Source organism: Cynocephalus volans, chromosome 5 (assembly GCF_027409185.1).
Source record: "Cynocephalus volans isolate mCynVol1 chromosome 5, mCynVol1.pri, whole genome shotgun sequence".
NCBI classification, from domain to species: domain Eukaryota; kingdom Metazoa; phylum Chordata; class Mammalia; order Dermoptera; family Cynocephalidae; genus Cynocephalus; species Cynocephalus volans.
This window is the reverse complement of record NC_084464.1, coordinates 133,440,928-133,453,107: the sequence shown is the minus strand read 5'-3', so window position 1 is coordinate 133,453,107 and position 12,180 is coordinate 133,440,928. Positions and strand designations below refer to the sequence as shown.

The 12,180-nt window shown below is 37.3% G+C and overlaps 1 protein-coding gene and 1 long non-coding RNA gene across 4 annotated transcripts in view; one reads left to right on the top strand and one right to left on the bottom strand.

The window, feature by feature from the left end:
- LOC134378035 (uncharacterized) overlaps positions 1-7,218 on the bottom strand; it is a 79,713-nt gene extending 72,495 nt beyond the window's left edge. For all 3 annotated transcript variants that reach the window (XR_010023606.1, XR_010023605.1, XR_010023604.1), the window contains exon 1: positions 7,123-7,218. This is a non-coding gene — a long non-coding RNA (uncharacterized LOC134378035). The remainder of the gene's footprint in view (positions 1-7,122) is intronic.
- The window catches only part of LOC134378031 (pantetheinase-like), a 34,907-nt gene that overhangs the window by 21,665 nt on the left and 1,062 nt on the right, over positions 1-12,180 (top strand). The window contains exons 5-8 of the mRNA XM_063096943.1: positions 533-725; positions 1,411-1,702; positions 2,157-2,518; positions 11,718-11,888. Coding sequence (XP_062953013.1) covers positions 533-725; positions 1,411-1,702; positions 2,157-2,518; positions 11,718-11,888 — 1,018 coding nt within the window. The remainder of the gene's footprint in view (positions 1-532; positions 726-1,410; positions 1,703-2,156; positions 2,519-11,717; positions 11,889-12,180) is intronic.

The window sequence follows — 12,180 nt, the reverse complement described above, 5'->3', positions numbered from 1 at the left end:
CTTTGGATATACTCTAGAGTTCCAAAACAGTTACATGAGACAGATTCTGCCAGTGCAATTGTTTAGGCGGGGGTTACTGGTACTTCCTGCTCTGCCATCTTCTCAGGATCCTCCTACATCCACATTTTGGTTCACTCATTGAAAATATTTTTTAATGTCTCTTTTCTGTGAGTCATGGGTTCAGTAAACCAGATATATGGGTCTTTGCCCCATAATATCTATAGGATGCTGCAGGCATTATAAGATATATACATAAGTGAATATATGATTATAGATTATGATAAATGCTATGAAGAAAAAAAAATACACGGCCTGAAATCTTATCCTAGAGTAGTTTTCTATAACCAAATACCCACAAGCACAGGCTTCCTCTCAATTCCCTTCTAATCTTAATCCTTCTATCTACATATTGTTATTTAGAATTTATTTTTGTGTATACTAAATAATGGGTTCAGGTGACTATCATTCTGAATTTCATTAAAAGCTAAGCTTGATTTAAAAATTTTTTTCTCTTTTATTGAATATATACCAGATTTGGCCACACCCCAGTACAAGAAAGACTCAGCTGCCTGGCCAAGAACAACTCTATCTACGTTGTAGCAAATATTGGGGACAAGAAGTCCTGCAACACCAGTGACCCACAGTGTCCCCCTGATGGCCGTTACCAATACAACACTGATGTGGTATTTGATTCTCAGGGAAAACTTGTGGCACGCTACCATAAGGTAAAATTAATTTGTAAATAATTATTGAATGCTTAATGAATTAAAGTGGCAAGAAGGAAAAAATTTGTTATCATTGATAATAATGTGTACCTTAGAAGCAGAGTAGAGACAAAGCATAGAAAGTAATGATCATGTGTGGTAAGTTCCTATAAAGAGACTCAAGGAGTTTCCTGCACACTTAGGAACACAGGAATGTGTTGTTGGGAGTGTGTGAGATTCACCAAGAGCTACCTGCATTGAAATATACTTTTGCCTTTTGGATTGTGTCCTTTTAAAGACATGCCCTAGCAATGGGTCAACACTAGAATAAAGAACTCCTTACCAAATAGGGCTGGTCTTGAGGAAAAAGGAGTAAACAAAGTTCTTAGCTTACAGGAAAGAGCTAACTGTTACTGGCAAACAAAAGTTATCTATTTCACTTCTATGTCTTGTAAGATTCAAGAGGGTCTTAATATATAAGGATACCTGTGTACATATCTATAAAATATGGAGATTGAACCCCAAATTTTTTTCAGCTGGAGTAGTCTCTGATTCTCTAATGCACCACTCTTCCTCTGTGAAGACAGTGGTCATAAATGAAATCGGATCTATCTAGTAAGTGTGAGCGGGTACTTTTTCAGACTCAGTGATGTCCAGGCCAACTTCATAAAAGCGTTTTTTTTCCTTCATCTTCTGTTTATCACAGCAAAATCTTTTCATGGGAGAAGATCAATTCAATTTACCCAAGGAGCCTGAGGTTGTGACTTTCAACACCACCTTTGGAAGGTTTGGCATTTTCACGTGCTTCGATATACTCTTCCATGATCCTGCTGTTACCCTGGTAAAAGATTTCCATGTGGACACCATACTCTTCCCAACAGCTTGGATGAATGTTTTGCCACTTTTGTCAGCTATTGAATTCCACTCAGCGTGGGCTATGGGCATGGGTGTCAATTTTCTTGCATCAAACATACATTATCCCTCAAAGAGCATGACAGGTAATATGTCATCGTTAAGATTTACAGGCTTGTTGTAAATAAAAAAGAAAAAAAAAAAACCATTTTTTTCTAGCTAACATGTACTACTCCTTTATATAATGTTTTCCAGCTCCTAACTTTTTAAATATCTAGTTGGTGACACTCTGTAGAATCATCTCAATCTAAATTGTTTTGTAAATTTATTTCGTTTTATTCAACTTCAATGTACACTTTTTCTTTTCTTTTTTTTAAATTCATCACTTCTTACATGAAACTCTCCCTTTCTGTTGTTTATATCATACTTTATTGGATATCCTCTTACCTCTCTGTCCTTATCAACATATTTTACTGAAATTAATGAAATACATAGCTGAGAGGGAGTGAAATGTTTATATGAATATAAATAACAGTAAGAACAATGAAATCCCTTTTCACCTTCCTATTTCAAATGGTATCTCCAACTTATTACTTCCAGGAAGTGGCATCTATGCACCTGATTCTCCAAGAGCATTTCATTATGATATGAAGACAGAGAAGGGAAAACTCCTTCTTGCACAACTGGATTCCCACCCTTACCACCCTGTAGTGGCAAATTGGACTGCTTATGCCAGCAGTATAGAAGCACTCTCAAGGGGAAACAAGGAATTTAAGAACATTCTCTTTTTTGATGAATACACCTTCGTGGAGCTCACAGGAGCCATGGGAAATTACACCGTTTGTCAGAAAGATCTCTGCTGTCATCTAAGCTACAAGATGTCTGAGAAGAGATCAGATGAAGTTTATGCCCTAGGGGCATTTGATGGACTGCATATTGTTGAAGGACGCTATTACCTACAGGTAATGTTTTGGTGTCAGAAGACTTATCAGGTGAAATATGGACAACCAGTTAAATTTAAATTTCAGATAAACAATAAATTATTTTTTAGCATAACTGTGTCTCACTTTTTGAGATATATATATATACACTAAAATAATTGTTTATTTGAAATTCAAATTTAGCTGGGCAGACTAAATTTATCTGCTACATCTTGCAATCCTAGATGTCAGTCCAATTTTAAACTGTTTGGAAAAGGCAGAACATCTATTTGCAGTACCAGTATTTAACATTATCCAAATTATAGATAATTTGAATGGATAATGGAATACCTGTGCTATCTCCTCTCTGAACAAACATAGCCATTTCCCCTATATATTCACTAATGCCAATCTTACTTAATACAGAGCTTGACACTAAGTACATACTGAGATAGTTGGAGTTGACCTTTGGGATTGTTCAGTTGAATTGCTACAAAGATTCAAATATCTCATAGCCCTCAACATAAAGGGGTGCTGTGATAGCATGGTGAGATGGAACCCCTAAGAATAAGCAGGCTCCATCTTCCTCTTTTTCTGCTCTCCTCTTCCTTGGTCTGGCCCCCATCCTACTACATCCAGATTATTGTAATATCTTTTTAACAGGGATTCCTGTTGACATGTCAGCTTTATCCTGTCCGTTCCCTATACTATAATTATAATACTCACATAAAGCCATTAGTGATTATGTCACTCTCTTGCTTAAAATTCCTCACTGATTCCTAATCGACAAATCAAATTTCTTAACATAAAAGGCTCACAAGATCTTGGTGTGTGGTCACTTCCTCCTCTCTTTCCTCTTCTCTCACCTCTACTCACATGTGCTCTGGGCTTCTGCAATACTGAGACGTTTTCCCACCTCCAATTTGCTAGCCTTTGTAGAACCTCTGGGTATGTCGCACAGGTTCTCTCCTCTGTCTGTGGTGAGCTCCACCTACTCATCTTTCACAGAACTTTTTGGATGTTATCTTTACCAAGAAGGCTACCTGACCCTTCCTGCCGCACCACTCCCACCTTTCCAGCTGGGTTAGGTACCTCTTTTATGTGCTCCCAGAGCATCCTATGCTTAACTTTATCAAAGACACATTATGTCATATCATTCACACACTTGTTTGAGACTGAGAGCCCCTTGAGTGCTGGAAATATGCCCATCACATAATATTTTGTTTGTTCTATGATAATTACTCTTCCAGTACTTGTTCATTTTAACAAACATTTATTGAGTACCGAATATACGCCAGGTAAATATTCAGTGCTAGTGATAAGAACATGAATAAGTATAGACCTTCCTTATGAGGAATTTAGTCTCTAGTAGGGGAGAAAGACATTTGAACAGATAATTTTGGTACAGGCTGGCATGTGATAGAACATAAAAGGCACATTTTTCTGTAGGAGTACTAAGGAGCTGAACTTAGCCTAATTTGGGGATACAGGGAAGTTTCGAGAACTGATGCTGTCATTCCCTCAGTGGGAGGGAATTCCAGGTGGAGTGGAGGCATGATCAAGGGTGTGGAAGCGTGGAAGAGCAGGGCATGGAGGGAAAAGCAAGCAGGTCAGGGCTACTAAGGCATAACCTGAGAAGCAGGGATTGCTGGGGGATAAACCTGGAAGCAGCATCGTATCCTGCAGGATCTTACCTGGCGTACTTAAGATTGGGAATTTATTCTGGCAGTGATGGTCAGCTAGTGGAAGGTGTTCAGCAAGGGAATGATGCGGTCAGATCTGCTTTGGAGTAGATCATTTTGGCTACATTGTGATAATGAAACAAAGGTCAAAAAGATTACTTAAATTATCAAAATAGTCTTATTGGGGCCTGGACCAAGATTTTGCTTGTAGGAATAAAGGTAGGGTATGGAGTCAAGATATATTTAGAAAATTGATCTCAGTGGCTAATTGGATATGGAACCAGAAAGTGGAATGAAGGGTCTCAAGTATACCAGGTTTCTGGCAAGAGGGGCTGGGTGGATGAGATGCCTCTGACAGATTAGGATACAAGAGGAGGAGCAGATTGGGTGGCAGGGGGGAGATGGTGAGTTCAGTTTTGGATGTGCTGGTTGTGAAGTGCTTGTGGGACATTCTGCTGATGCCATCAATAGGCTGTTGACTAGGTGGTTCTGATGCTTAAGGGAGATTGGATTTAGAAATACTGTTTGGATAATCAACAGGACACAGGTGGTGATTAAAACTGCAAGAGTGAATGACATTGCAAAGGAGACTGTACAGACAATAAAAAACAGTGAACTAAAAGCAGAACCTTTTAGAGCTCCAGTGTTTGGGGCAGGAAATGGACAGAAGAATAGGAACCTGCAAATACGATTGAGAAATAAAAAGGAAATTTAAGAAGAGAACTCTTGAGGGTGCTGAGAGAGTCGAGACTCTCAGAAGGAAGAAATTGTCAGACATATTTATGCAATACATTTACCATTATTGGCATTAATGAGTACAATTTTGGTGTTAATTTCCTGGTCTCAGAATGGTGGGGTGAAAGACAGGTTCTAGTGGGTTGGGAAGTCAAAGGGAAAGGAAGTTATTGAGAGAATGAATGAATATTTTTTCTTCAAAAATCTTGTCTGTGGCAGGAAGAACAAAAACAAGACAGGTACCAGACAGACCCATGGTCAGGAAAAGGGTTTATTTTTATTTTTGTTTTTCCAACAGATGGGAGAGCCTTGATTATCTTTGTAGGCCTCAGAGAAAGAGAAACACAAGAAGAAAGGGATAAAAATATATACAGTTGGAATCAGTACTCCTAATCAGTCCTCCAAGGTGCTGGAGGAAGGGGGAAAAAATGGTATCATGAATACAGGTACAAAATGTCCAACAATTGGTAATTAGTTAAATAAACTATGTTGTAGGAGAATATTTATTGCTATATAAATATTGCCATATATTATGTCCTATTAACATATATTGCATTTAGATATGTGGCATAGATATGTGGCATGTATATATACATGATATTATATTGCCACATAAGAATTTTAAATTTTAAAAAATTTGTGATATATTTTTTATATATCACAACTTATTTGTGATATATATATATATATATATATATATATATATATGTGAGAAATATAAGTGTATGTTTATTTTTGTGATAAATTTTTAAGTAAAACATGTTGGCCATAACACAAAATACCAATATCTTCGCTTTTTCTCCTTTTTTCCCCCTTCCTCCCCCACTCAGTCTTGTCCTACCTTTCTCTCTCCCCCAGAGTCTAGGTCCACCTAAAAGAGTAGTGGGAGGTCCCTTCTTAGTGTTTGGAGACAGATTAGCTCTGTCAAGTAAAATCAAACTCTCTGCTGTTATTGCTGGGCTGTGCCCCCTTATCCAAACCACTGGTACCACACGTGTTGTAGAAGTTAGAATTTTCCAGTTTAAAAAGGAAATAACACATATTGCCTGACATTACTCAACAGAGTCTGGGTCAACATCCAGAATCAAGTATATTAATATATCTACTGTAAAACATGGGAATATTCACCCAAAATAGTTTAAATAAATATGTTATAGCCTTATGTTAATTCATGCTAGGTTTTAATGCCAAATGTTTTACAAAAATCCTTTGTTTTCAGAGAATTTTGGATTTTGGTATTGAGGATAATGGTATCATATTATATCAATAATCTTTCATAGTCTAACTGTGATGACATATTGTGCTAGAAAAAAAATCTCTGTTATCACCGGAAGCTACTTGCTAACCAAGAGACAGAAGTGAAAGAAAAAGAGGTAAAGATAAAATAAACCCCCATCTTGCCACACAGGTTTGCCAAGCATCCGATAGTGAATATGCATACTTTGCAAGACTTTGAAGGAAGTGGGGAGAGAAGGACATTGTGGCATTTTATAAAGTGGGGGGTAGTAAAAGTTTGAGCAAAACAACTTGAAGAGCTTGAAGAAGGTAAAGATTTGGAGCAGTTGCTGTAGGGGAGTGGGACAGGAAGAAGCCTAAGTATTTTAAAGAATTATTGAGTAAATCCATGAATAAATGAAAGAAGTTCATGCCCTTTCCCCATGCACATAGGAGTTTTTCTCTTTAGATTACTCTCTGCACCCTCTGTCCTCTCCATATTCTCCTACTGAGATGAGAATTATCTAAATCACCAGCCTTTTGGTCTTTTAAAATGTTAAACCTATTCGCCAACAATGGAAGGAATTAGGGATAAGAACTCTGCTATAAACCAGAAATTAAACTCAGGAGCTTGAAGTAATGTGTTGACAACATGATTCTGCAGTCAGAAATCCTGAGTGAATCTCTGCTTCCCCACACAGCAGCTGCCTGGCCTCGGGCCACCCCCTCAGCCTCTTTAAATCTCTAGCTGTCCTCATCTATCACGTGTGGCTTCATTTTCATTCACTAAGTATTTCTGTAATGCTTGCTGTGTTCAGGCATTTGCAAGAGCCTGGGGAGATTACAATGAAAAAGACAAATCTAGTCACTGCCTTCCTAGAACTTAAGTTTAATGGGGACACAGGCACAGAACAGAAAACTGAGAAAGTTGCTGTTTTAGTCCGTTTAGTGTTGCTATAACAGAATTACCTGAGACTGGGTAATTTATAAGGAAAAGACGTTTATTTGGCTTACGATTCTGGGACAGCTGCATCTGGCACGGGCCTCAGACTGCTTCTACTCATGGCAGAAAGTGGCAGGCAGCCAGCGGGTACAAGCAGATCCCATGGGGAGAGGAAGCAAGAGAGAGAGAGAGGAGGTGCCAAGGTCTTTTTAAGCAACGAGCTCTCGTGGGAACTAATAGAGCGAGAACTCACTCATTAATCCCCCTCCCCCAGGGAGAGCATTATTAATCCATTCATGAGAGATCCGCCCCCATGACTCAATCAGTTTCCAACACTGCCACGTTGGGGATCAAATTTCCACATGAGTTTTGGAGGGGACAACACATCCAAACTCCATCAGTTGGTGTTTAATTTTAGTTGTGACAAATGCTGCAAAGGAAAGTACTGTGCACAATTAGAGCATATTACTGGAGGACCTAACCTAGAACTGGGAGAAAAGATAATAATGATAAAAATAGTAATATATTCTTTACAGGGTTTTGGGGAAGTTTGATTTAATAAATAAATGTATTCAAACACAAATGTGTTTGGTATGTAGAAAGTCCTAAATAAATGTTAACTTATTATTATTATTAATAAAGATAAGTATAACCTTTTCTTTTAATCACCAGATCTACACCACCAGGTTTTACTCACATAGACACAGATCTATTACAAACAGCTCCTTATTCAATTCCTTTATTCCTTCAGTACTTCTCATGCACCGGGTATTCTGCCTTATCACCTGGGTTGGTTCTATCGCTTCATTCCTCATTAATTTTAATCAAAGTAATGCATGGATATATTAAGAAGGCAAACAGGATTAGAGGCTTATGAAACACTCGTTCCCTCCCTAATCTGCCCAGTCCACCTTTCTGGAGGCAAAATCTTTCAGCTATTTCTTCTGAAATTTACTCATCATATTACTGAATAACACTGCAATGTTTTATTCAAAAATTTTCATCCTAATTCAATTTCTTTATCCTTTTATTTCTTCTCATATTGTAAGACTTTCTATCCCTTCTTATTGCCTCAATTAATTCTTTCCTTTCTCTTTTCATTTATCTTCATCAAAACTGTACACAGTTAAGCAGATAAATAGCACTAAAAATATTATAAAAGAGTTGTGCCTTCCATAATCTACCTAGTGCTCCTTCCCAGTGGCAATTTTGACTTCTCGTTTTTTCAATTACAATACAATTCATATTTCCTAATAATATTTCTATGTATAAAAATTCAGCAGTTTTAATCATCTTTTATTTTCTACTCTGGTAGATGAACATTTAACTTTGCTATATCATCCTGCCTGTGTCCTGTTTACCATCCTTCCAATATGACTTTTATGTATATCGGTATTTATGTATATCAATTATGTTGTTATGACTATGCAAACGTCATTCAGAGTACAGCATTGATTGCATATTTTTTCTTGAAGTTATTCATTGTCTTGCTTTTTAAAATTTACTTTATTTTCTTTGACTTTTTTTTTTTTTTTTCTTTTTCGTGACCGGCACTCAGCCAGTGAGTGCACCGGCCATTCCTATGTAGGATCCGAACCCGCGGCCACTGGGAGCGTCGCCGCGCTCCCAGCGCTGCACCCTCCCGAGTGTGCCACAGGCTCGGCCCTTCTTTGACTTTTTTATTAAAACTCTCCATACCTTCCAACAGCATCTCAGAACAATTTCCCTAAGGAAAGGTTATTTTCATCTGGTAATCCTAGTTAAAAATAACCTTTCTCTGTACTGGTTTTCCTCTGGTTGTTCTGCACAGCTGTCATCATGAGACTTCCTTTACTGTCATCCTAGGAATTCTCTGTCTTTGCTTTTGTCTTGTTTTTGATTCCCTGTCATTCTCCTGTCTTTATTTGCTCCTTTGTTACGTTGGAGCCAACCCTCCAACATGACTATTTCTTGAGTCACACTGCTCTCACCTGAACTGGCTTTCCTCCATGGCCTATTCAATATAGATGTCATCCTGGAGTCTCCTTTGATCATCATCATGATTTCTTCTATCACTCCTCTGGGTGGATTTCCTGTTTTCTGTTCCTCATCTTTCTTGATTTTGGTTTATGCCTTTTTTGTTGTTGTTAGTGGGAGAGTTAAATTTTGAGATTTACATGTCTTAAAAAATGCCTCTTCTCTTAGATTTGGTTAAGTATTTTCTGAGTAAAGAATTCAAAGGTGGTTATAATTTTCTTTCAGAATTGTGAAGGTATTATTTTCTCTTTTTGCATTGCCACTGAGAATTCTAAAGTTATTTTGATTCCTGATTCCCTGTGTGACCAGAATCCTTAAAGATTTTCTTCCTTTCCATTTTCTTTTTCTCTCTTTATCCCTACTATTGGGATCCTGAGTCTCTTGGATTGGTCCTCTAAGTTTTAAAATATTTTTTCTGCTATTTTCCATCTCTTTCTTTTTACTCTCTACTTTCTGGGAGGTTTCCTCCTCTTGATTTTCTAACTCTTGCATTGAGTCTTTTATTTTTGCTAATATGTTTTAAATTTCCCAGAGGTCTTTTTTCCCTCTTTTTATATTTTTTCCTTTTGTTGTTGGTTTTGTTGATGGTATTGTTTCAGACTTGCAGTATCTTCTCTTATCTCTCTGAGGTGATTAAGGTAAAATTTTCTTGAAGCATCTTCCCCCTGAATATTCTCTGTTTTCTTTAAGTTGCTTTTATCTGCTTGCTTTGGTCTCTTTCCTTTTATATGTTTTCCTTACGTATCTATTTTATGTTTCCTAATGTATCTGGGAACGCTTGGAGATTACCAAAAATTAAAACTTCTGAGCGTGTGGGTGATACTTGCTAACTTTGAGCTTCACGGTGGAGAGCTCTAGCTGGACCTTTTGTTAAGGAAACCCCTGAAGTAAGTATCTTTAGAGACTTCCTCTTGGGATGGTCAGTTTTCCCAGGTTTCAAGGTTCTTCTAATTTCCTTCTTGAATATAGTTGCCTAATTTAGCAAATAAAAATACAGGATGCTTGGATAATTTGAAGTTCAAATATACATATATATATTTTTAGTATAACTATGTCTCATAGTATATATATTAATATTTGGGATGTAGTTACACTAGAAATTTATTCATTGTTTATATGAACTTCAAATTTAAACAGGAGTCCTGTTGTGTATTTTATCTGGTAACGTTATTCCTAAAGAATAAATCTCTTGCTGACAGCATTTAGAGAACTATCTGAGGGAAATGGCCTTGCAGGGAGTGGTGGTGGGGTGGAGGGAGATGTTTCTAATATTCAGTTTGCTTCATTCATGTAATCCCCTTCAACCATGCCTTTCAGACTTCCATCTAAAGAACATTGCTTTAACCTCTGTGGAAGTAAGTTATGAGTCTTTTACTGGAGTAGTAAGGGAGAGTCAGTTGCCCATCTCTGCTGGGTACTTAGTTACCTAAAGCATTCTTCACAGTTTTTCAACAGTTTTCCTTACTTTAGCCACCACAACCTTACTCCCAGCTCTGCGGTACCTAGTGGTGCTCTGCAGTGTAAGGGAGCATTGATTCTTGGCTTTCCCCACTGCCAGTTTAGGACGTGGCTTTCTTAGGTCTGCTAAATAGGTTACGACCTTTTGCATCAACTAGCTTCTAAAGCCATGCTGTGTTCTATTCTCCTGTTCACCTTTCCTTGTGAGTTTATGTCTTATTTTAAAAATCAGTATTGATTTTTGTAGGATTTCAAGGGAACAAAACAGAAGCATATGTTCATTCTACCTTTACCTGAAAGTTATAACACACTTGCCCTAAAGTGTTTGCCTTCCATCTGCAAAAATGGGAGCAGGGAGATCAGTAAGAGGCTAATGCTTTAGTCATGCAAGAAATGAAGGTGGCTTTGAAGAGGTACAAATGGAGTTAAGTGAATATGGATCTTCCTTTTGAGAATTTTCCATCTGCATGGTGAGATGACTCATATACTTTATATTCAAATAGCTAGGTTATATAGTGGAAGAAAAATCTAATTGAGAACTGTTTAGTCCATGTTCAGATGTAAAATAACTTTTCCAGATCACAGGGGTTGCCTCTAGATCAATTCTAGGGCTCGTTACAACTCTAAAGGTCTTTTATTGTGTGAAAAAGGCAGTAAGAGAGAGAGTACACTAGTGTCTAAATTTTGAACTTTTTAAAAATTTGAACATTCTTGATAATAAAAAGCATTGCTAACTTGACAGCAATTATGGTATAGTTGTTCATGGCTATAGGCCAAAGATCTGATTGCTTCTGTACGTGGTTAATCTGTTTAACAGTGAATTGCAAGAAGTACTGGAGTCTGAAGTCTTTATTTTTATTACTAGTTGCATTAGTTATTCAGCAATAAACTGGATTAATCTAATAAAAAAATAATATTATTTACCATACAAAGTGGCACGGCATTTTTCTAGGTCAGGAGAGTATTTCAATTAACTTTCTTATGACTTTTTTTTTCCTAAGAGCAGCTAGCATTTTATTTATTTTATTTTTTATTTTTAAATCCCCTCCCAGCTTTATTATGGTATAATTGACAAATAAAAATCATATATATATTTACAGTGTACAAGGTGATGTTTTGATATAGTATACAGGTGAATTAACACATCCCTTGCGACTTTCTTATAACTAACTGATTTGTGTCACTCCCCTAGATTTGCACTCTGTTGAAGTGTGCAACGACTGACTTAAACACTTGTGGTGACCCAGTTGAAACTGCTTCCACCACATTTGAGATGTTCTCCCTCAGTGGCACTTTTGAAACCCAGCATGTGTTCCCTGAGGTGTTGCTGAGTGAAATTCAGCTTGCACCTGGAGAATTTCAGGTGAGAATCTTTACATGCTATTGCCAATTTTAAGAAGAAGCACTTTCTGAGATCAAAATCTACATGAGACTTACAAATATAAAAATCTCCACTTGGAGAGGGTGAAATTATCCTTGGGGATTGTGAAGGACACTGAGCAGGCTGAATTTCTTGCCTGAGAATTCTTACTGTAATAATTATTGTGTTCTTGAGAATAAAGAAATATATCTTATTTAAGGAGCTATAGGGAAGGAGCTGGGCTGTTCAAGGTATGTTGAACAGGAAGTAGATTCAACGAGAATAATTTCAGGAC